The sequence below is a fragment of the Arvicola amphibius genome, chromosome 9 (assembly GCF_903992535.2).
Source record: "Arvicola amphibius chromosome 9, mArvAmp1.2, whole genome shotgun sequence".
NCBI classification, from domain to species: domain Eukaryota; kingdom Metazoa; phylum Chordata; class Mammalia; order Rodentia; family Cricetidae; genus Arvicola; species Arvicola amphibius.
Window position 1 is genome coordinate 56074091 of NC_052055.2, and position 23305 is coordinate 56097395.

Below are 23305 nucleotides of genomic sequence, written 5' to 3' on the forward strand. Positions count from 1 at the left end.
CCAACTCTGTTCAGGTTTTTTTTTTTTTTTCCATCTCCTTATCTTGGTCACTTCCCAAGTGCCAGGACTATATGTGTGAGCCATCATACCTAATCTATGCTTTTTCCTTATTTTTTTGTTTCTGTTTTGTGACCGTATCTTATTGTCTAGCTTTGGTTGCCCTCAAACTCACAGCGCTCTGCCCGCCTCTGCCCCTGCCACTTTAAAGGCATTTGCCACTACACCTAGCTAGATTTTGTAGTTGTAACTAGAAATTTTAATCTTAAATTTTATATGCTGATGAGTTTCCCATTCAAAATTTAATCCCGGAACTCGGGAGGCAGAGGCAGGAGGGTCTCTATGAGTTCCAAACCAGCCTGCTGGTCTACATAGCGAACTCCAAGACAGCCAAGGCTACATAGAGAGACTCTACGTCAGAAAATTCAAAGATATTTTAAAATTAAAAAAATAACCATTGCAGTTACCTGGGGGTAAAGACTGATTTCCAGGCACGCCGAGGACCCACTAAGTAGATGGAGTCTGGGGATGATGAGCCCAAGACCTTGCCCTTCCACTAGGGGTCGCCCGCCTTTGCAAAGCCTCGGTGGCCGGGTCAAACTTGTGTCGCGAGCGGCCTCCGGCCGAGGAGGGCGCTGTGCCTACGGCACCGGGGGGGGGGGGGGGGGGGGGGGGAGGAGGCGGGGAGGAGGACGGGCTGGGGGCGGAGCGCGGGACGCCGGCGGCTCAAGCTCGGGCTCGGGCTGGGGCTGGGGCTTGGGCTCCAGCTCGGGCCCTGCACCTGTGACTCGGCGGCGTCGCTGGTCCTCCGCTGCGGCGCTTGCTGCCCCATGGCCCCGTCCCGGCTGCAGCTCGGCCTCCGCGCCGCCTACTCCGGCATCAGCTCGGTGGCCGGCTTCTCCATCTTCTTCGTCTGGACGGTGGTCTACCAACAGCCCGGGACTGCGGCAATGGGGGGTCTCGCAGGTATCCTGGGGGGCGCGGGGCGGGCTGGGGTGGGGTGGGGTGGAGTTGTCAGTTGCTGCGCACGGCGGCTGGGGCGGCGCTGTCCCCGGGGCAGGAGCGTTGTTTACCCCAAGAGGCCACTGGCAGCGCAGGCCCGGGTTCCTGGGCATTGCTCGGGCCTCTGGGACTTGATGCCTTCTGAACGTGGCGCGACTTAGGGTGCCGACTGCCGGACTCCGTCGTTTTCACAGTTGTCGCGTCCCGGCACCCTGTCGATCTACCCTTTGCCCAGGGGACACTACAGCGTCCTCAGCGCGCCCACTCCCTGGCCACCCTCGCTCCTGCAACAAACACACCGCTTCTGCGGGATTCCCGCGCCTCTTATAACAAGTGGGGGTTCGTGGGGAAGCCCATCAGCCAGCCCCAGAGGTCCTCAGCGGAGGCCAGGACTGTGCTATGGGACCTAGTGTTATTGGACGTTTCCTCTGCATCCGCGTCCATCTGCCGAGGTTCCTCAGTGGGAATTTGCTAATCCCCCAAGGAGGGAACAGGAGGCATGAGTGACGAAGGCCCAGTGTTAGCAGTGTTCAGTTCCTGACGTGCAGTTTTGGTCATGTCATTAAACCTCTGTGCCATAGAACTGGTGTGAATGCCAAGTATGTTACCTGTACTTATTAACATAATTTAATAAATTATGCTGCGCGAAGCAGTCTACTCCCTTATTTCACTTAATCCTTATATTAGTCCTCTGAAGTAGGCATCATGGTACCCGTTTTACGGTTAGAGAAATAGAGGCTTAAGGTAAATAATTTGTCCCGGGTTACAACAGTCACACGATGGGCTCTAAGATGGCCTAGCTTTGAAAGCCTGCCCATCTGAGTTCGGAACTTTGAAGTCAGATGGAGATTTGAATCCCTGAGAGTTGTTAAAATTCAACCTCGCTTGCTAAAGACATTAAAATTCCTGCTAAGAAAATTAACCCACCAGGTGGTGGTGGTGGCACACACCTTTAATCCCAGCACTCACCCAGGAGGCAGAGGCAGGTGGATCTCTGTGTGTTCGAGGTCAGCCTGGTCTACAGAATGAATTTCAGGACTGGCTCCATAACTACTGAGAAACGCTGTTAAAAAAAAAAAGAAAAAAGAAAAAAGAAAATTAAGCCAATTGTATAATAGCCACATGAAGCAATAGTATGGGTAAGGATAACATTTTAGTGCACAATGATCTTATTCCATGACTAAAGTCCTTGGCAAAAAGATCCGTAAATGGAATAACTAAAAATAACTAATTCACACCAGGCACGCTGGTACTCCTCTTTAATCCCGGCATTTGGGAGGCAGAGGCAGGTGGATCTCTGAGTTCAAGGACAGCCTGGTCTGCAGAGTGAGTCCCAGGACAGCCAGTGCCACACGGAGAAACCCTGTCTCAGAAAAACAAAACAAAACCAAAAATCAAAACCAACCAAACAAACCAACAACAACAAAAACCAAACCAAAAAACCACTCATTTCCCCTGTATACGCTGAGTGCCATCCTGAGGTCGGGGAACCATGGGTGTTTGTTTTATCAGAGGGCATGCATGGCTCCTAAGCCGAAGCCATGCCAAGCAAGGAACTGGGGTCACCAAGAAGGTTCAGTGTGATGTCCTGACTGGGAGTTCCCAGGCCTGCCACCTGTGACCTTCCGGGGACAGCCAACACTGCTGGCTGATTTGTGTACACTTCCTATTGGCTCTGTTGCTCCTGGGTTTGGAAGGCACTGCCAGGGCCCGAGGCTGGATGCTGAGACTTGAGATAAGTTCTTTGGTTGCGGGGAGGAGGGAGGGCATTCCTGGGATCAGCTGGCTAAGTAAGAGTCTGCCCTGTGGAAGCAGGGGTGATCTCTACCTAGCTGTGCGAGGCGGGGCAATGCCTGCTGGACTTCGGCTTCCTCTTCTAGGCGTTGGAGGAGATGCCACTTCTCCTCTAGGTCTGTAGGGCTGTGTGCTGCTGTCCCCTCTCTCAGGCTTTGTTTCTAGCTGCTTATTAAAGGGCAGGGGAAGGTTCCAGCCCCCCACTCCAGGCAGCCACCGGGGCCTCCCTCCCACCCGTTTTTTTCTCTTTAATGGCCTTTTCTCACCTTGATGGCCTTGCTTGACCTGAAGCAGGCTATCTGTGGAGCTGCCTTGAGAGGCAGGCACTTGGCATCAGCTAGCTGGAGCAGAGGCTTATCTTCCAGCTAGTCTGCCTCTGGCAACCACCATCATGGAAGAGCCAAAACTGATTGGTAGTGGCTGGTGGGGGAAGAGTTGTCAGGCCAAGGCCGTACTTTCCCCACCCAGCATGGGATGTAATGAAGGGGTCCACGGCCATACTTCTTCCTCTTTTGGGGTGAAGTGTCAGCTGGCTTCTGACTTGCAAGCACTCCACTGCTGACTCAGCATTTTGCAGCCCAGAAATTGCTGAGTCACAGAGGTCCATCCCAGTGGGTTTTGTACAAGTTGATCAATTGTGGCTGTTGGGCACGCTGACTTCTGGAACAGGGTATGTATGAGCGTTTGGGGTGGGGACACCCTTATCCTGGCTGGAATCTGAGAGGAAGTGACTTTGCAAAAAGGCAGTGACCTAAAACAGGGTGGATTCACCAGAGAGACCTCATTGAATGCCCTCCCACCCCGACTCTGCACTGGGAGCCCTAGCTAACATGCCTGTTCTATGTCTGGAAAACCATGGAAAATAGGGTATTCGTACCCCACATCCAAACAGCACCATATTCGTTGTAATTGAGCTTTGACAGAGAGGAGCTCTGGTATCTTGGATCTTCTGTGTCCTGTGGGCTGGGCAACAGGACTAGAGTGTGTCCTCAGAGCCACATACCAGTGTCTGTAGTATTTATTCCACAGGCGTCCTCGGGTACCGCCAAGCCTCTCATCCAGCCCAGCATCTGGAGATGCTTTCCCTAACCAGGCCTATGAACCCAGAGGTTCATAGCCCTGGAGTGGCAGAGTGGAGCCAAGATGAGGCTGTGCTTGCTCCTGCAGCCGGGTCAGGCTGGGGACCAGTCCATGCTGCTCCAAGTTGTATAGACCAGGCATCCTGGAGCCCTTGAGTATCCTAGGAAAGGGAACAGAGCAAGACAAGGTAGAGTTGCTTTCCTGGAGTATAGGAAGGGGTGGGGGAGGGACTCTTCATCGGTAATCCCTTGCGGAGGAAGCATCTCTCCCAGGAGGCCAGGGTGGGAAGTGGCCTCCCTCCTGAGTGTGTTTCACTGGCGTGAGTCTTGGAGCTGGGTTCGGAGGAAGGGTTTAGCTACTACCTGGGACACCTTGAGCCACCCACTTCCTTCTCTTCTCGTTCCCAACGCTTGTGAGCAGAAGTGGAGGCGAGCGTTTGGGGGAACCCCTGGGTCACGCTGGTGGTCTGAGATGACGTCTACACACTTCCTAGTTCAGCGTTTTCTAACCAGACATTGCTGAGTCACAGGAATTGCTTTGACCTTCTTTTTCTACTTTAAGCTGACTTCTAGAATCTTCAAGTGGGAAAGGATCGTAGAACTCAGTTATTCGTGAGAAGAGGAGGGTGGACAAGCCACTGGAAGGATCTGGTCTGTCCCCGAAATACTCAGTGACAAAGGCTTCATCTCTTGGGGCCCTTTACGAAACCACATGCAAGTCGTAGGGGTGGAGCTCACTGTGGTAGAGCAAACCCTATGCTCAGAGCCCTGGGCTTTAATCCCAGTGCCCCTAACGTGAGAATCCAACCAACTCCCTGCAGGTGAAAACTTTCCTTCAGGTGAAAACTTCAGAAGGAGCGGGGAGACTGGTGTGGAGGTTACTGGGGTAAAATCCGGACCACTAAGGGCAGAGCAGAGATTAGTATTCTGGCTACCTCTGGCCCGCTGCAGCTTCCTGCCAAGACAGAGATGGGAGCATGTTTGTTTCCATCCACCCAGACAGAGCCCAGGAGTTATGGGAACCCATTCCAAGGAGGAAGACTGAAGGCCAGATCAGGCTGAACTGAAAGAATGGGAGTGAAGGAGATGAGTGTCAGCTTGGTGGGGCTGGGGGAGGGGTAAGCAGGGTGAGATAGGTTAGTGGGCTCATGCTCACACAGGGAGGAGTCCAGGTTTCCCTGCTTGGCCAGGCTGCAGGACCACAGGGCACAACCATTTTTACATTTGGCAGCCTAACAGTGCCTGTCCCGAAGTCTCCGGTTTGTACTATCCCGGTTTAGTTTTTGTCCTGATTGTGATAATTAAGCTGGTCACCATAGCCCCATGATAACCAGATTCCTCGGCTTGCCGCCCCAAGCCCATGTCTCATAACTTTATGCCAAGAGGAGGAACAATTTAACAAACACTTGTTCTCACTACCCAGCCTAAGAGATGAATGCTTGGTGGCTGTCAAAGAGTCAGAGTCCCTTTGCTTCCCTCTGTCCCTGCGACCTCCTGCCCAGTCAGATGTCTGTCCTCTGAGAGGTCACAGCACTTGTGCTATAATGCAGCTGATGATTTGAAAGGGCTCCCACTTTCTGGATGCTGGCAGCCTGAGGGGCCAGCCTGCACCCCATGGCTGTACTGAGAGCTTACAGCTGGCCATCTCTCTTCTCTTTCATCCCTTGCCTGGCTTCAAGGCCCTGCTCTACGTCCTTGCCAGCGGAATTGGTATTTGTTTCATTCTTTTTCTGTACCAGCAGGCACTGCCTGGTACTGAGGGTTGTATTGTGTTCTGTTGTATTGACTGAGAGTATCATAGGAGAGTTGCCCACCAAACCCAGAAGGGTCTGGGATGGTAGCCTGCCCTTTGCCTCAGCCTGGAGGGATGGCATCAGGCCTAGCCCAAAGCAAGTAGGGCATGTGGGTGCTGGGTGGCCTTGGGGGCCTCATGACAAGGCTTTCTTTTTCTGCAAGGCCAATGTAGAGTTGCAAAGAGCCTGATGCCCAAGAGTTAAGCTGCAGGCTCCAGGACCCAGAGGATCAGACAGAGGAGGAATGCAGGAGGGGGCATGCTTCTCTGCGTCTATGCCTTTGGATAGGTGGCAGGAAGTCTCATTTCAGGAGCCTTAAATGTAAAGTTCTCAGAGTGAACGCCAAGTAAACTCTGTTTGGGTAGATTCTACCTATAGACATGTGCCATATGAGAAACTAAAACTGAGAACCTTTTGAGCATTTTATCATTTATTTTGGTTTATATAAATATGTAAATTACTCATGTGTTAAACCTTTTGTTTCTTTATTTGTTTTTTTTTGAGACCCCTGTGTAGCCCTGGTTTCTCTGTGTAGCCCTCCCTGGCTGTCCTGAAACTCATTCTGTAGACCAGGCTGGCCTCGAACTCAGATATTCGTGTGCCTCTGCCTCCCAAGTGCTGGGATTAAAGGCATGCACCACCACTGCCCAGCTAATATATTTCCAAGCTGAATATGGTGGCACTTGGGAGGCTGAGGCAGAAGGATCACAAATTCAAAGCTAGCCTGGGCTATATAGGACTTTGTCTCAGACTTATGGCGGTGCACACCTTTAATCCCAGCACTCAGGAGACAGAGGCAGGTGGATCTCTGAGTTCGAGGTCAACCTGGTCTACATAGTACCTGGACAGCCACAGCTATACAAAGAAAACCTGTTTCAAAAAAACAAAAGGAAAAGAAAAAAGGACCTTGTCCCCCTCAGAAGAAGTAGAAGAGGAGGAGAAGGGGGAGATGAGGAAAAGAAGGGTTGACAAAAGTAAAAATGACAAAGGGCGGCATGGTTGTGTTTTCCACGAATCTCTTTAATGCCTGGCTTTCTGGAAGGCAGCTTAAGTCCTGTGCTTCCATGTTCAAGTAGTAACATCACATCCCATAGACATCACATCATTGCCATAAGGACCAGTCTTCTCTGCATCACGGTCTGAATAGATCTGGCCTGGTGGATGTAAGGGTCCTAGTATCAGTGCCACCGGGCTAGAGGCCAAGCAAGAGGGAGCTGCAATGTGACAGGCAGGTGCCTGGGTCCTGCTGACCGACTCTGTCCCTGCAGGTGTCCTGGCACTGTGGGTCTTGGTGACTCATGTGATGTACCTGCAGGATTACTGGAGGACCTGGCTCAAAGGGCTGCGCGGCTTCTTCTTCGTGGGTGTTCTCTTCTCGACTGTCTCCATCTCTGCCTTCTGCACCTTCCTGGCATTGGCCATCACCCAGCACCAGAGTGAGGACGGTCCAGGGAAAGGAGGAAGGGAGAGGGCTCGGGGGTAGGGAGCAACCTGGGAATATACCCTGCCTGGGACTCCTGTCTAGTTTCTATAAGTGTGATTCCAAATGGCTACAGGGACTGAATGGGTCACTTGGCTTCCCCTGTCCGGCTTCCTTACTGTTAAAGTAGGGAGAATGAGATCCCCCACCTCCTTAGGGGCAGGAGGATTCCAGACTGGTATGAAGTATTTGACAAGCCTGGCCCACATGAACACCTCCCACCCCAGAGTTGCTGGGGTCCTTTAGTCTCTGCCTAGCTCCAGGAGGGCAGCACCCCCTGGTGGCTCTAGTAAGAAGTAGCCAGAGGCCATCTCTGTTTGATGCAGGTTAGAAGTGGCCTGTGTGTCACAAAAGGGGAGTGGACGTCAAGGACCTGCTGGCCAACTCTGACCTCTTCTCACGCCTCAGCTTTCTGATAACACATGCAGGAATGCTCTAAACACGCGCCACACACCAGTCTTTAATAGCACTGGTTCAATACTCAGAGGCTATAGGGATGTGGAGTGGAAAGGAAAGGGGGTGGTTCTAGTCTTGGCTGGTGGTGGTGCTTTGGGTAAATCTCTCAAGTTATCATTGGTTCCTCTCCCCTGCAGGTCTCAAAGACCCAACCAGCTACTACCTCTCCTGCGTCTGGAGCTTCATCTCCTTCAAGTGGGCCTTCCTGCTCAGCCTCTACGCCCACCGCTACCGGGCTGACTTCGCTGATATCAGCATTCTCAGTGATTTCTGACCCAGGGAATGAGGTCACTCCAGCCTGGGGGCCCTCAGAACCTGTACTCAGCTTCCGAGTCAGCATGTGAGCCTGCCCCAGACCCTGGGGACTCCAGAACTGTGGCAGAGCATATACGGCTGGGGCCAGCTCAGTTTCCCAGGAACTATGGAAGGGGCACTGCCAACCTGCCCATCAGCCTTTCCAAATGGATCTATTTTTCTTAGTACTCTGAGGAATCTTTGTAAGTACGGCCATGATAATGAACTCAAGGTGTCAAGGGGTAGGGTCTGAACACATGACTAGTGGCAGGGTTAGGGACAGGCGTCTTTGCTGCCCCAGACTTCATTAAAGCCATGGGGATGGGGCAAAGCATTTGGAAAGGTTTGATCAAATGAGGAATCTCTAATAGAGATCTCCAGTCCCATTCCAACACCTCCATCCTGTTGTCTCAAGGGTCAGGTATCTGAACTCACTAGTCCCTGGGGAAGTGACATGTTGGCTTTTTTCCCCACGCTGCAAAACTGAACAGAATTCAGTGTCTCTCCTCCTACCTTCCCATCCGGAGTTTGTTTCCCATGAGGGTGCTAGAGCCACCAACCATTCCTGTGTGTCACACATGCACACATGACCACACATCACCAGAGCCGGACTCCTCGGATGAGGCTGGACCCGAGGACCACAGGAAACACACCCCTGCACCTAGAAGGGCTTCGGGAGAGGGGGCAAGCTGGTGGGAGCCAGAGAGCTCTCCTTCTGTACTCCTGAGTCTCTAACCTTGCTCTTCACCTGCCCTTTACTGCACAAGACACACCCAGCCATGAGGACCTTCTCCCATTGATCTTCTTTATCTCTCTGCTGAATGGATACAGGCTAAGGCCTTACCTAAGCACAGAGGCAGGGCCGGGGCTGCTACATATATCCTTTATGTTAGGTTGCCATTTTGCACGTCCACTCTTCCACCAGGGTCCTGCCCCTTGCTCTCTGACTTACCTGTGTCACTGTCACGGTAGCAGAAATACAGCGGCCGTTTTATCAGCCTCAGGGTGTTTCATTGTGGGGGCTCTTGAGAGGGGACTGTAAGAGTGGGCAAGGAGGGGGCTCTACCTATCTAATTGTTTCTTTAAGGTAAGCTCTGGGCTAGTGGGCAGCCTGCCCTCTTGGCATGAGACCACTAACTCAGACCTCCCCTTTCCTTTCCCAGTCCTGCCCTATGTGACTAGGATGCCCACAGTCCCAGCATCCCCTGCAATCTCACCTCCACCCCTTAGCCCGGAGAAAGGGATTTTTTTTTTCTCTCCTAAGCCTAGACTGCTCAGGGCTCCAAAGTATATGGTGACCAGGCTGGGCAGACTTTAAAGCAGAAAGGCAGGAGCTGGCACCCCTCTGCTTGTTCTGGGCACACTTTTTCTGGCCTGCCGCCTCACCCATCCTTTTTCCCTTACAGTAATGCTCACGATACCATGGTGCTTTAAAGCAGGAAGGAGCCAGAAACCATGTCCCCATCTAGAATCTTTCCCTGAAGGATATAGGAGGCAGCAGCGACTCAACTGAGTCCCAGCTAGGACCTAAGCCCAGGTGTGTTTGCGTCAAGATCTTTTGGGGTATCTTGGCAAATTGAGCCTGAGAGCTTGTCCCCGTATCCCACAGGCCCCAGTGTGTAGGGCTCAGCCCAGGGTCATCGCCCTTTTCTCCTGGGTTGGTAAGCTGTATCTAGAGTGGGCCCTTCCTGCATGCGGCAGCCATGGGAGGGCAAGGGACTGGAGGGCCTGAGTTCGGCCCACACTTGCCCCTTTTCTTAGCCCATTGCAGGGTGCGGGGTGCACACCCCTGCACTGATGATCTCTCACTAACATCCAAGAGGCGTACTCACAAGAACTTTAAAGCAAATAAAACATTTATTGTTCAGTTTTTTTTTTCCATTTTTTTCTTTTTTACAAAAACATGCATACATACACAAGGTATGGCAGGTCTTGGGGAAGACACACACGCGCACACTCTTACACGCACGCACGCATACACACAAACACTTTCATGGCCCCAGGCCTGACCTCAAAAGTCATGAAGACTTCTGGGGTGGCCTCCCCTCCCCCACGTCTGTCTATTCTCCCACCTTATCTCCCCTCAGCCAAGCTAGTCCTATGTGGGGCAGCAGTCATAGTTGAGGTGGGGGAACCCCAGAAACAGAAGGCAGGCTCATTCTGGGGGCAGTGACCAGGCATCCCTGGGCTTGTGTTGTGCTTCTAAGGGGAGATGAAGGTTTGGCACCATTGGGTCAGGAAGCACAGGACTCAGCACCTGTCTGCTGCACCAAGGCACTGAGATGGTCCACATAGGGTGGCCTCTGGCAGGGCGGTGACCAGATGGGAGGCTTGCTGGTGACTGCTCACAGAGAGAGCAGCTCAGAGTGGCTCTCAGAGCCCGGGGCTGCCAGGAGACAACTGAGGAAGCAGGTGAGAGGAACTCTCCTGTCCTCAGGGATAGGGGACCCCTTGGCTCCTCCTACTCCCTTAGCCCTACAGAACCTGGGAAGGGCCACCCTGGCTGAGGCCAAGTTCACATTTCTGTATGGAGCCTGGGGTGGTGTGCAAAATCTGGGGCCTTCGGAGTTAAGAATAGTGGTAGTTACAGGTCCACCTGAACCAGTCCTCCGCTGTGCAGTCCTGAGGGCTGGAGGCCACAGCTAGGGGACTGGGTCCATTCTGGAAGAGCCCAGCTGGGCCCTAGTGCCCAGCCTGCCTCTTCCCAGGATCCTTCCTGGTCCCCATCCCAGACTCAGTGGCCTTCTCAGTTCCCTGGGCTAGCTGTCAGGGTAGCTGTGCTCTGGACCTGACTACCTGCCCAGAGGATCTCTGCAGACCCAGGAACAGGGCTGACAGCAGAGGTGAAGAGACGTCTGAAGGGCAGGTAATCTGCTCTGAAGCCCTAGAGATTCATAGGTTCTTCCTCTTCCACCAGCTGCTCTGAGGGCCTGGGAGTGGAACAAGGGCAGGATGTCGGAAAGCCAGAGGGCTGTGTCAGCGTTACCCTCATAGCCATAACCCTACTTCAAAGGCCTGAGACTATTAGTTACATGAGTCTGGGCTCCTCCAGTTGGGAGGATCCAAGGGGATTTGAAGGCATGGGCCTAGGATTGGGGGTCTGGGAGTACCTGTCTTCAGCCAGGATGCCCACAGAGAGGGATGCCAGTGCAGTCACGGCTTCCACTTCTGCATCAGCCCCTGGTACTCTGGGCAGCCAAGAATCTGGACAGGAGGCCAAGCGCTGCATGCAGCCCCAGTATTTCCCTAGGACAAGAGGCTGGGTCAGTAGGGGAAAGACAAGCTGTTTGAGCTATATCCTAGATTGATCCCATGGCTAGGGACACAGGTCCAGAGCCCAAGAATAGTGGTCATGTCATCAGTTTGAGGTGAGTGCCCCTTCCTGCCCTCACCTTCCAACTTACCCCTTCCCTACAGCCCTGGGTAACAGAGCAGATTCAACATGGCTATAAGGACATCTTCACAGATAACCAAGCCCCTCTCGCATCCTTCTTGGCATTCTATCCTAGTGGGCTAGCAAGATAGATCAGCAGCCTCACTGGTTGCTCTTCCAGTGAGGACCTCAGCATACAATAATCTGAAACTTGGGTTCCAGGGATTCTGATGCCCTCTTCTGACCTATAAGGGCATTGTATGCTGGTGTACAGCCATACATGCCGACAACATACCCATACACATAAAGAATAATTTCAAAATAAACCAGACACCTTTAATCCTAGCACTCAGAATGCTGAGGCAGTTTGATTACTGAGTTCAAGGCCAGCCTAGTCTACATAATGAGTTCCAGGAGAGCCAGGGGTTACATAGACCCTGTCTCAAAAAATCAAAAATAAAGACCACTCCATAGATGTGTGGATTCTAAAAGCACCAGGAGGGTTCACTCGACCCTACATCAGGTTTATGACAAGATTTGCCCACATATACCTGTGCCTTGGCTTCCTAGAGCAACAGGGTACCCCTCATGTGACCTCCATAGTGCTTAGCCTACCCCTAGGAGGCCAGGCATGGTAGTAAATTCCTGTAATTCCAGCAGACAGAGACTGATGTAGGAGGATCCCACACACACTGGAAGGTAGCCTGGGCTACTTAGTGAGACCCTGTAAAACTAAATAACCCAGAAACTGGGTTATTTAGCAGCAGAGTGAGCCTAGCACATGCAAGACCCTGGGTTCAATCACCAGTATTGATGGGGGGGATTAGCGGTAGGTAAGACAATCGTGGTACAGAGCCAGGGCAAGCATCTCCACACCTGCTCTGCACAGCTAGCTCTGGTCCACGGAACACTCATCATCCTGCCGTTGTGAGACAGGGATGGACATGGACCAGCTCAGTGCAGAACCGGGCCCATGAGAGGTTCTACAGGTAGCTATGCTGTGGGTATATGTCTGTTTCCCCAACCAAGCCCCGGATATGAGGAAATCTACTTTATTCATCTTTGTATACCAATGGAGATCCAGGGCCTTCACAGAAAGTGCTCAACTTAATTGAAGTTGAATCTTTAACATGTTCTCCAAATGTGAGCTCTTCAATATGGTTATATTCTGAGACCCAGGTCAGCCCTCCCCACAGCTCTCCAGTCACTGAGGAGGCTAGGCCAAGCCTTTATAGCAAACAAGGCCTGAGTGCTGTTGTCAGCCTGGCCTCTGGCCCGAGATTATAGCTAGAGATGGAGGCCAGTCCCAACCATAAGGAAGCCACTGTTGTGTCCATGCTGGGTCTAAACTGGAGGGTTAAGAGGTCACCCACTCATGGGGATATGACCACCATTACTCCTGGCATGGTTCCTGGGAATCCTATTTGAGACCGTCAGTATGCCTCTGGCCTGGCAGGCACTGGGCCTCTGAGACTTTGCCAGTGGGATGGTGAACCCTGGAGGCATTCCCAGGTTTGGATCCAGCAAGTACCCCAGGTCATAACTCACTGTGCACCCTGATCACAGCTTCCAGAGAGCGGAGGGCATTTAGGTTGGGCTTCTGTTTCCAGCCTTCTTCTGAAAGGGGATCCACCTACAGAAACATTCCATCAGGGACCCCAGGCTCAACCTGCGTGAACAGGCATGAGCTGCTGACCCTAAACCTAACCCGAGAAGGTTTCCAGCCCCACCCCTTCCCCTCTTATCTACCTACTCTTTGTCTTGAACTGTGAGAGCCAGGGGTGTATAGATAGCTGGGGGCCGAGCTTACCTTGTTGCCCAGAAGAGCAGCCACACAGGCTTCAGAGGCGTCACAGATGGCTGTGAGGTCATGGCCACCCTCTAAGGCCAACACCACGGCACCTCCTGCCAAGTTCATCAGCTGCTGTGTCATGTACCCAAAACCTACATGGTTGAGGTGGGAAAAACTGTAGAGGGCGAGAGGAGAGGGAGCCCCATTCCCTACACTGTCGTTTCCCTGCTTGCTTCCTCCTTCGTAGACAGTGTCTTAAAGATGCAAATCCCATCTGTACGCTTCACTCCAAGGTCTGAAAAGTCAAGGGTCTTCTATACAAGGCCCCTCAACTAGCAGGTGGCAGGGGTGAGACTTGAATCCCAGCATCACCTCCGGCCCGAGTCTCTCTCACTGGGCCACCAGCTCTTTGTTCCCAGGCCCCATGGCATAGTGGATGGCACTGACATTCTTTTCTGAGAATGCTGCTCTTCGAAGTTCCGCTGAAGCAGCCGATGGCCCAGCCTGGAAGCCTGGCTTCTACAGCTGGCAGACCTAAGTCTCCAGGGGTCCGGTCCTGGGAAGTAGGCTGTGCTGTGCTAGGCTGGGAAAACCCAGGGAATTCCAGGGCCTACAGCCCTGCTCCTGACCTTACACGTGGCCCTGGACTGTGGCCGCTTCCTACCCCTTTCATTCTGGCAGGTGCATTCCTGTCCCCACACAGCCTGCTCCTACTCCCCACGTCTCCCCCATAGCTAGGGCCCCCTTACATTTGGCAGAAACATGGTAGCCACCCAGCGGAGCTGGGTGACCCTCGGCAGCATCAAATCCAGCGGACACCAGGACCAGGTCTGGAGCAAACTCTCGGGCAATGGGCATCACCACTATCCTGAAGTTGCAAGAGGAGGCGTTAATCCACCCGGGGCCCAGCACAGCCCAGCCTCACCCCTCCTGCCAATTTCACTGAAGGCACCTATCCTTATGGGATGCCCCGATCTCCTTCACCCTGGCTGTGGCTCTGGTCCACCAGCCTCAGAACTCAGCCATACAGAGAATTTAGCCAGCAAGGGGCAGAATGGAGACAAAGATCCTATGATGGGATGAGAGAAGTGCATGTGTGCATGCTTGGTGTGTGGTTTGCACAGCCAGCTGCATTCGAGCTTGCTCTGGTCACTAAGCCTCAGGGACTCTGGCTAAAGTTGAGCACACTATGTTTAGAGCTGACCTGGGCAACTTGCCCCCTAAAAGTACACCAGGGTGACCAGACCTGAAGTCCTGGGCTGCCAAGCTCCATCCTTCATCTTCTTCCCCCTGCCTGCCCCTAATGCCCCAACTCAATGCTGGTGTCCACTTAGGCATTTAGCTCGACATAGACACCAGGGAGTAAAGAATTAATTCTCATGGGAGACCTCCAGAAAAGGACTTCCAGGTTTAATTGTAGAGTTCCATTTTCCCTACAAACAGACACAGGGGTCCGGAATGAAGGAGACAAAGACGCCTTACAAGAGTCCAAAGCTCTTCCAAGAACAGTTTTCTAAAGTAAGCCCATCCCTCCATGTGGACAGCACTTAAGGACACCAAGTTTCTACTCTCGCCAGAGACCCCACCACCTCCAGGCAGTCTTTGACTAAATGTGGCAGCTTTGTTCTCCCCAAATCTCTCCAGATGTGTGGCTCTGACTTTCTCATTCTTGTGTGTGTCCTGTTTCCTTATTGGAGCTTGCTTCCAGTGTCGCGTAACCAAATGTGAGCTGATTGATAACTGGTCGCTTCTAACCTAGGGCTGTGGGAAAGGGAGGAGAGACAGTCTTGCAGGACTGACTTCCTCTAGACCCCAGAGTGCTTACCTGAAGGCAGCAAGGTACTCAGGATCCCCCATGGGTGGATCCAAGCCCCCAGCCCAAGCCACATTGACATTGAAGCCTTCACCATTGCCAGTCCCCACCTGGAAAACAAGCCGCAAGGAAGACGTGAGAAGAACAGAGTCCCAAGCTCATCCAGGTTCTTCACTTCCAGACTGGGGAGTTGAGGCTCAGAAAACATAAGCCACTGCTCAGAACCACACAAGACAGGGGCAGAGAGGGTCCAGGAGGAAAATCAGTACGTGCCGGAAGATGCTGAGCCAGCAGTTACCTCATCCACAGCCCCACTGCCTGGGAAGAAGTTGCCGTCATCATGGCGGTGTAGGGAAATGTACAGCACGCTGGGGTCCTGGTAGAACGTTTGCTGTGTGCCGTTGCCATGGTGAACATCCTGCACAACACAGCAGACAGATGGTTAGGGTGGTCCAGAAGCAGAAGGACTTCAAGGCCTGGCACACTAGGCTGGTGGAGTCAGGAAACTACAGTTTCTAGGCTCATATGACTGAGTTGCCCCAAGTAATCTACTGTCTGGCAGTGATCTCCATCTCCACATGGAAAGACTTCCTGTCTTGAGATAGGATCTCAATATGCAGACCAGGCTGGCCTTGAGTTCACAGAGACCCACCTGCCTCGGCCTCCTGAGTGCTGGGATTATTGTGCCATCATATCTGGCAAAAATTCTATATATAGACTGCGTGTGTGTGTGTGTGAGAGAGAGAGGGGGGAGGTATAAATCATCTCTGTGGACATAAACTCTTCCCACTGTGCCTTGTGAGTGAATGAGTGAGTAAGTGTGTGTGTGTGTGGGGGGGGGGTATAAATCATCTCTGTGGACATAAACTCTTCCCACTGTGCCTTGTGAGTGAGTGTGTGTGTGTGTGTGTGTGTGTGTGTGTATGAAAGTGGGGGAGGAGAGGCAGAAATCATCTCTGTGAACATAAACACTTCCCACTGTGCCTTGCACAAAGTCATGAGGCATAGCATGTGGCCAGTGATCAAGTTTAAAGGGACCCAGGCCTCTAGGAAGTGCTGGACTCTGCCCCTGACTCACAAGACCACACACAGGTTCCCATGTGCGAAATCCCCCAGTGTTCTCAATGTCTGCTTAGAAACGCTCCTTTCACACCTGTCCACGCAGCTGAGACATGGTAGTTAGAGACGCACACCGAGAGCTAACTGGCCTGGGCTCCAATCTTGGTCTCCTATCTCCTGAGGTGAGTGACTATTAAAGGCAGTAATCTCTGTATGTACTTTCCTCATCTGTGAAATGGGCTAGAGTCAGGACCAGATAGAAAAGAGTCAGCCTCTAGATATGACTGATGATATGCTGATGCCATCAGATATGGCTGCTATGGTTACAGTGTGGAGGGGAAATGGCTCACTCTGCCGAAAAGAAGCCAACAACAAATTCAGACATGCAACCCCATCTCTAATGCAAGGTTTAGGGTTCTGCCGGCAGGCATGGGTCCCGTGTCACCAGGAACCAGGACCTACCCAGTCAACAATGAGGATCTTGCTGGCCTTGCCTTGTTGCTGAAGCTGTCTGCAGGCGATGGCCACGGAGTTGAAGAAGCAAAAGCCCCTGGAGGAAGAAGAGATGGTCCTGCCAGCCCATACCCACCCTTCTCGGCCTATAGGGAGGCTCTGGAGGCTGCCCCCACCTCATACCACATAGGCCCGCCTCCCTGACGCCTTACATGGCTGTGGAATGATCGGCGTGGTGTCCTGGGGGCCGCACTACAGCAAAACCATTCTGAAAGAGCAAAAGACACTTATCACTCCAACAGCCATCTCTAGCCCACATCTGCCTGAGCCCATTCTTATCCTGGCCTCTCTCTCGAAGGAGTGAAAGGTGTGAGTGGCAGCATGTCGCACCCCAGTGTCCAGATGCATCATATACAGGGCAGGCCTCTCGCAGTGACTCTAGATCATAAACGTCATCGCCCCAATTTACAGATGAGAAATCAAACGGCAGTGAATTAACCCAAGTTATATGGCTGCAAACGGTAGTGCCGAGAGCCCTTATGATGCCAAGGGCACACTGATCGCCTTGGGCTATGAGCGCTCAGACGCTGGAGCTGTGTGCTTCAGGCAGATGACCCCGAGGCACCTGTCTGAGAGCAGTGAGCATAACCCCAACCTAAAATGCAGGATCCCATCACTAAAATGAGTCAACCGGCCTGTGGTACTCAAGAGTGGCCATGATGCACCCACAGCTGTAAAACAAGTCTTAAGAGGTCTCGGATGGTCAGGACTGTCTAAGACACCAAGGTGCTAGTGCCCGGTGGCTTGAGTACCTGCGACATGAACTTAGGGGTCAAGCCTTACCTTGGTTTCAGCCCCGATCTCCCTTTCAAAATCTTGTAGCAGTATCCACAAGGAATGAGAGGTCTGAGGCTGGAATCCAGAAGCCCCACCCCACCATCACCCGGGCACCTTCTCCAGAGTTTAGCAGCCTCTAATCTAAACGTCCTACCTTCAGCTCTCTGGAAGCAACTCTGAAGGCGAGGTCAGTGACGCTGCCTGCGGCCCAGCGGGCTGCATTGGAGGAGTGCAGCTCGTTCCAGATGGTGTCAGTATCTACCTGTGGAGGCCAGGGTCAGGGATTGCGTCATCCTATGCTTTCCACAGGAGACAGGGCCCCGTGAGGCAGTGCCCACCCCATGGCCAGGACCCCAGGGGCAGGGAGCTGGGCAGACAAAGCTGCCTCCCCAGTGCCCCACCGCCCAAAGGCAAGGCCTCCTGAGTCCCCAGTCCCAGCAGGACTTCTTCCCAGCACCAACTCGTGTGTGGCCAGCACTCTGCCTCCCCACTCAGGGGAGGGGGCATGGCGTTACCTGGGCGGGATTGGGGTATGGGCCGGGAGGGGTTTTAAGCCCCAGCTGACTCTGCTCAGGCCCTGCGGGACGGTCGGAGCTGGAGGGGCCGTCTGCACCACTGTCTTCCACTCAGGGCCCCTAGCCCAGGCTGGGAGGCCCCCCAAACCCAGTCCCTGGGCCTCAAGGCTAGGGAGGGGCCGGGGGCCATGATGGGGAGATGGGAAGGGCGAGGCGGACCGAGAGAGGCCAGGAAGGCAGAAAGAGTCGCAAGAGGCTGGAGAGAGAGAGAGAGAAAGGACAGAGAGGGAGAGGAGGGAAGGGAGAAGAGAAGCAACAACAGTTGGAAAAACCAGAAAGTGGCAAGAAATGGGGAGTTGTGAACAGGGCACTGACTGTCTCCCCAACAGCCCCCCTGGCAGTTCCCACTGCCCTCCTTGCTCAGCCTCCATCTCATTTCCACACACCTTGCCTGGCACCATGACAGGGACATTCTGAGGCAGGGAGGCCATGCCAGAGGAAGCAGAAAGACCTCCGACAGGTGAGGGAGAAACTAGCAAAGCTGGAAGGCTGTGTCCTGGGCAGGGACGTTTGAAACCTCTAAGTACATGGGAGGCACCCCACAGCCCCACACTAGGCCATCCAAAATCTGGAGGTCAAGTAGGGGTACACCTGGAGCAAGCACCTGAGACCTGAGAGAGACCCACTCCTGGGCAGGCAGAGCTGCCAACTCCTGGGACACAATCTCAAGCCCCAATGTGAGCCTGTCTTGAGCCTCACTCAACATCTACCAAATACCTTCTAACTGTGAGGCACTGGGCTCCACACTCACAGGACACTAATGGGACTGGGACCTATCTATCTATCTATCTATCTAATCTTATCTATCTATCAATCAATCACATGGAGCTTCCAGCCAGCAGGACATACTGGGAAAGGCCCTGACCTACCCAGTCTGGCAGAACCACAAGTCCCAGGTAGCAGAGGGGTGGGAGTGGGCCAAGAGAACCGAACAGAAGGCTGAAAACCCTTGGCAATGCCCACTTGAGATCTCTGGGCATACTTACCCCAACCCCGCCACAGGGTAGCATCACGAACATCCGCTGTGCCAGGAGGCCTGTGGGGAGAGGATCCAGGTCACATGAGTGGGGAGCACAGAGGCCTTAAGTGTAAATATGGAGGGAAAAGCAGTACAGGGAGATATGGCGATGGGCAGCAGGGTGGGGGATGGCGGGCAGACGACACACGGACAACAGCAGGGCAGCACACTGGCATGGCGGTAGCTAGGCAGCTGGGCACAGCTGGGGCACGAGTGCAGAGGTGAGTGAGGTGGGTAAGCACGGGATGATTCGGGGCCGACATCACCTGTCTCCCTCTCCTACCTGTCAGTTTCCCGTTATCCAGTTTGAGGCGGCTGAGGGGGTTGGTGCCATAGAGAAGCACGTGCCTTTCAGAATGGACTGACTGCAGCTCCTCTAGGGAGGCCTTTCTACCCCGGAGACACTGAGGGAGGGTCCACAGAGCTCCTGAGGTCTGCTCACCCCGCCCTTCCACCACTCCTCATCCCTTGCTGACCTCAAGGCCTCTCACCCCCTTCCCGTGCACAACCCCACCGCCTCACCTCACACTGGCTGCGGAGACCCCTCTCCTGCAGCCGGGACCAGATGCTCTGGATGCGGCCTGCGTGCTCAGGGTGCTTGCTGTTGTCTCCACAGGAGCACTGGTGCTTCAGCATCAGTGAGTCATAGACCAGCCCTGCGAGAAACAGCTGTCAGGGCCGGCGGCGGGGGAGGGGCGGCCCACCATGGCTACAGATGGAGAAGAGCCCATTCCCACAGAGCCAGGCATGTACACATCCCTTGCATTCCCTGTGTGCATTCCCTGCCCAGTCCTCATGTGGAGAGCCAGCCCTGTTTCCCTACGCACACGTCTAAATGCCTCAGACAGCCTGATGTACACACCAGGGCAGTACTAGCCTACCTTGCTCTGTATGATCCCTGCCTTCTTGGTCCTCTTACTCCTTCCTCACAAGGCCCAACATATCTCCTGTGCACTTGAGAGTTCATGCCTTAAACCGGAGACTTAATACAGGACATCTCCCTCTGGGTGTCCCGACACAGAGAGGAAAAGCAATTCCAAGGAAACCTCAAGACTGGGAGATGGGATACCCACAATGCTACTGGCCATGTGGTCAGTCTCCCAACTGCATATGGAAAACACTCAGAAAACTGGTTCACCTTGTAAGCAATATGCAAACAGCATGAAAACTATTTACATAGCATCTACATTGTAGGAGGTATTAAAAGCAAAACAGAAGTGATTTAAATATGTGGAAAAATATGCACAGGTTAAACGCAAATGCCATTTTACATGACAAACTAAAGCATCTGTGGTTCTGGTACCTTTATAAGGTGGGCTGGGGTCCTAGAATCACCTCTCGGAGGGACTAAGAAACTGTATTTCAGCCTATGCCAAGGGAAGTCTCCAGAAACAGACCCTGTCCATGCACACTGATGTGGGACGGTCAGTGTCTGCACATCTCAAGATACCAGAGACTTTCAAAATGTTCACACCATTTGACCCAGGAATGCTACTCCTTAAGAATGACCCTCAAGAGACAATCCTAGACAGAAAACGTAAGAAAATTAAAGGTCAGGTGTGGTGGCACACACCTTTAATCCCAGCACACAGGAGGCAGAGGCAGGTGAATCTTGTGAGTTCCAGGCCAGACAGAACGTCAAAGTAAGAGTCTATCTCAAAAGCTAACAAACAAAGCAAATTAAAACTACAGCCAGGTGGTGTGGCACATGCCTTTGATCACAGCACTCAGGAGGCAGAAAAAGGAGGATCTCTATGAGTTCAAGGCCAGCCTGATCTGGACAGCCAGGGCAACACAGAGAAACCCTGTCTCAAAAAGAAAACAGGAAAAAAAAAAAAAAAAAACCAAAAAAAAAAAAACCAAAAAAAAAGAAAGAAAGAAAGAGAAAAAAGAAAAAAATAGAATTAAAACAAAAATAAAATAAAATTAATACTGAACTGGGCATGGTAAGTCACACCTACAATTCTAGTACTTGAATACCTGGCACCATTAGCAAAAAATAAAAAGGACTCAGTCAAACAGGATGCAAAATATAGCTGGCACGTCTGTGACATTAGACAGGTACGGAGGCTAACTTAAACCTATAATGAAATACACAGACCTTAGGGCAACAAGACTCTAGGTGATTTTTTTATTCCTCTATTTCCTTGAATTTCTCAAAATGTTTGAAATACTTCTGAGCTCTTTTTACAAGTACAAGTAAGTGATGTTTCGGCTTTTGTTTTAAAAGGGCTGGTCATGGTAGAAGGAGACCAAATTCCTTCCTGGCCCAACTGCTGGTTCTGTCACTTAACCATAAGCCAGTCACTGTCAACTTAGGTTTCCTGAGTCGTGATGTGCTCACCTGCCTCACGGGCACCACGGAGCTCAAACAAGATTGAGGCGTGCTCTATGGTCTCTGGAACTGTCTGAAAACTGGCTACAGACATGGACACACACCCCAGCCTCTTCCTTCTGCCTCCCCGAGAGTCCCCTTTCGGTCTTACCTGTGGCAGGTGTCTCTGAGCTGTTGAGGACTTGGGTCTGACAGGTGGGCTCTGGGCTCAGCAGGGAGACAGGAGCTGCTGGGGAAGACTGGGTTCTGGACAGGGGCCGGTGTCCGACCTGGGCCAGAGGTAGCAACACAGAGTCGCCGGAGCTTCCCTGGAAGAGCCGCCCAGTTAGATGCTGCTGCTCCCAGGGCGGCACCTGAAAGAAACATGGCCAGTCTCCAGTTTCTCAGATTTGACCACCCAAGGACTAAGCACTCTCCAGAGAGACCCCCTTTCTAGAAAAATTCCAGATATGCACTCTGGCCTTTCAACTCTCCAGCTCCCTGAAGACCAGCACACAGACCAATGCCCTGATTTCACAAGAGCTCCTCGGCTCTGAGTCTATGCTGACCAAGATCACCTCTCCTGGACTGTGCTACTAATCACACAGAGACCTGCCTGAGACACTAAATGCATGTGAACTGTCACCACCAAGTGCCGCCGGTAGAATCCCATTTTCCAAATTCATAAAGTCTTAAGCCCCCGTCTTTGGAGGTAAGGTCTTTGCAGGGGGAATCAAATCATCATTGAAGAGGCTTGCCATCCCTCTAAGGAGGAAATCTGAGCAGAGGCCTACAGACAAGCCTTCCTCCACAGCTCAGAGTACGCACTCCCACCCCACCCAACACACACACACCTTGATTTCACCCTGTCAGCCTTCAGAGCTTCAAGGTGATCAGTATCTGCCTTTCAAAAAACCTGTGTGTGTAGCTCCTGCTGCAGTGGTCCTGGCAAATGAACACTGCCTTGACCCCCATGCTATTAATCTAAAGCCCAGATGACTACTGTTATCCGCTTTTTGCCCCAGCTACCTTAGGATAAAAGACAGCCAGTTGTAGGGAGAAGTGTAAAGGGGGAGAAAGTGTGGCTCTGTGAAAGGCCAAGAAGCAGGCAAAAGAGTAGGGTCTACTGGGGCTGGAGAGATGGCTCAGAGGTTAAGAGCATTGCCTGCTCTTCCAAAGGTCCTGAGTTCAATTCCCAGCAACTACATGGTGGCTCACAACCATCTGTAATGGGGTCTGGTGCCCTCTTCTGGCCGGCAGGCATATACACAGACAGAATATTGTATACACAATAAATAAATAAATAAATAAATATTTTTTTAAAAAAGAAGAAGAGGGTCTACTTGGGAAAGCAGGATACTGGTGTGTATGTGCACATGAACACACACGTGCACACACGCACACATGTGGGCATCTGCACCTTGGTGTGGGTCTTATGCTATCCCCCTTCTTTCCCCATTATGTCAAGCCTTCTGACTGAGCTTTGCAGAGCCCTTGGGCCCAGCCATACCTGCTGGTGCTGTTGCAGAGAAACAGGGCCTCTGCCCTCAGGAGGCCCGTGGCCTGACTCCCTATGTTCCCGGCCATTGTTCACCACAGGTCCCACTCCCCCACCGTCTGTCTCGAGGTCCTCAGCGGAGGGTATCTGCCGCAGTCGGGGCTTCTCACTTGGCTTGCCGGGCCTCTGGGGAGGGGAGATGGCTGGCTGAGAAGTGGGATAGAGAGGAGGGTGGGTGGCAGGGCATGGGTTGGGTGAGGTCCCATTCATCTGGCTAGGTCTCCAGCAGCCACCTCTCTTGTCTGCCAGGCCTTTCCTCCTCCTAAGCACCCTTCTTCCAACCCACAGGGGCTCACTTAGGCATGCCCTTAGCACTTCCCCTACCCAGTTCCTCTCACCTTGATCAGCTGGACGTGAGGTTTGAGCCGATCCTGGCGGGGTTGCAGGGGACCCAGCAGAGGGGAGGCAGTGGTGCTGGGGGGCAGGGGTTCTGAGCGGGTCCGGTTAAGTGGCCGGTGGAGGCCTGAGCCGGAGAGCCGCTCGGTGGTCAGTAAGGGCTGGGCAAATTGGAAGGGCAAGGGCCCAAGCCCAGGCACTGTAAAGAATAGATGTATGTAAGGAAGGGATTCTGGGAGCCAGGAAAGAGATGGGGGGGGGGGAGCACAGAGTGGAGGTAGG

At 52.8% G+C, this 23305-nt stretch overlaps 2 protein-coding genes across 10 annotated transcripts in view; one reads left to right on the forward strand and one right to left on the reverse strand.

Moving 5' to 3' along the window:
• The first annotated feature begins 704 nt into the window (after positions 1-704).
• On the forward strand, positions 705-9762 carry Slc48a1 (solute carrier family 48 member 1). Its single transcript, XM_038341583.2, has 3 exons — positions 705-963; positions 6934-7101; positions 7739-9762. Exons 1-3 carry the CDS (start codon positions 828-830, stop codon positions 7873-7875), a joined length of 441 nt encoding a protein of 146 aa, XP_038197511.1. The 5' UTR covers positions 705-827; the 3' UTR covers positions 7876-9762.
• Hdac7 (histone deacetylase 7) overlaps positions 9734-23305 on the reverse strand; it is a 35432-nt gene continuing 21860 nt past the window's right edge. For 3 of the 9 annotated variants that reach the window (XM_038341579.1, XM_038341573.1, XM_038341577.1), the window contains 15 exons: positions 23026-23222; positions 22640-22834; positions 21302-21503; positions 19338-19471; positions 19099-19219; positions 18784-18833; positions 17377-17484; positions 16598-16653; positions 16395-16482; positions 15172-15291; positions 14886-14983; positions 13810-13928; positions 13079-13212; positions 12817-12901; positions 9734-11141 (listed from right to left, as the gene is read on the reverse strand). In XM_038341579.1, coding sequence (XP_038197507.1) covers positions 10924-11141; positions 12817-12901; positions 13079-13212; positions 13810-13928; positions 14886-14983; positions 15172-15291; positions 16395-16482; positions 16598-16653; positions 17377-17484; positions 18784-18833; positions 19099-19219; positions 19338-19471; positions 21302-21503; positions 22640-22834; positions 23026-23222 — 1925 coding nt within the window. In that variant the 3' untranslated portion in view covers positions 9734-10923. The remainder of the gene's footprint in view (positions 11142-12816; positions 12902-13078; positions 13213-13809; positions 13929-14885; positions 14984-15171; positions 15292-16394; positions 16483-16597; positions 16654-17376; positions 17485-18783; positions 18834-19098; positions 19220-19337; positions 19472-21301; positions 21504-22639; positions 22835-23025; positions 23223-23305) is intronic. The other 6 variants (XM_038341582.1, XM_038341576.1, XM_038341581.1 and 3 more) reach the window with 4 other exon arrangements.

What these genes read in the sequence shown, in the direction of transcription:
- Slc48a1 (XM_038341583.2), top strand. Translation starts at nt 828, where the DNA reads ATGGCCCCGTCCCGGCTGCAGCTCGGCCTCCGCGCCGCCTACTCCGGC. An exon ending in GGCAATGGGGGGTCTCGCAG is followed by an intron (nt 964 to 6,933) that starts GTATCCTGGGGG and finishes CTGTCCCTGCAG; the next exon opens with GTGTCCTGGCACTGTGGGTC. An exon ending in GGCCATCACCCAGCACCAGA is followed by an intron (nt 7,102 to 7,738) that starts GTGAGGACGGTC and finishes TCTCCCCTGCAG; the next exon opens with GTCTCAAAGACCCAACCAGC.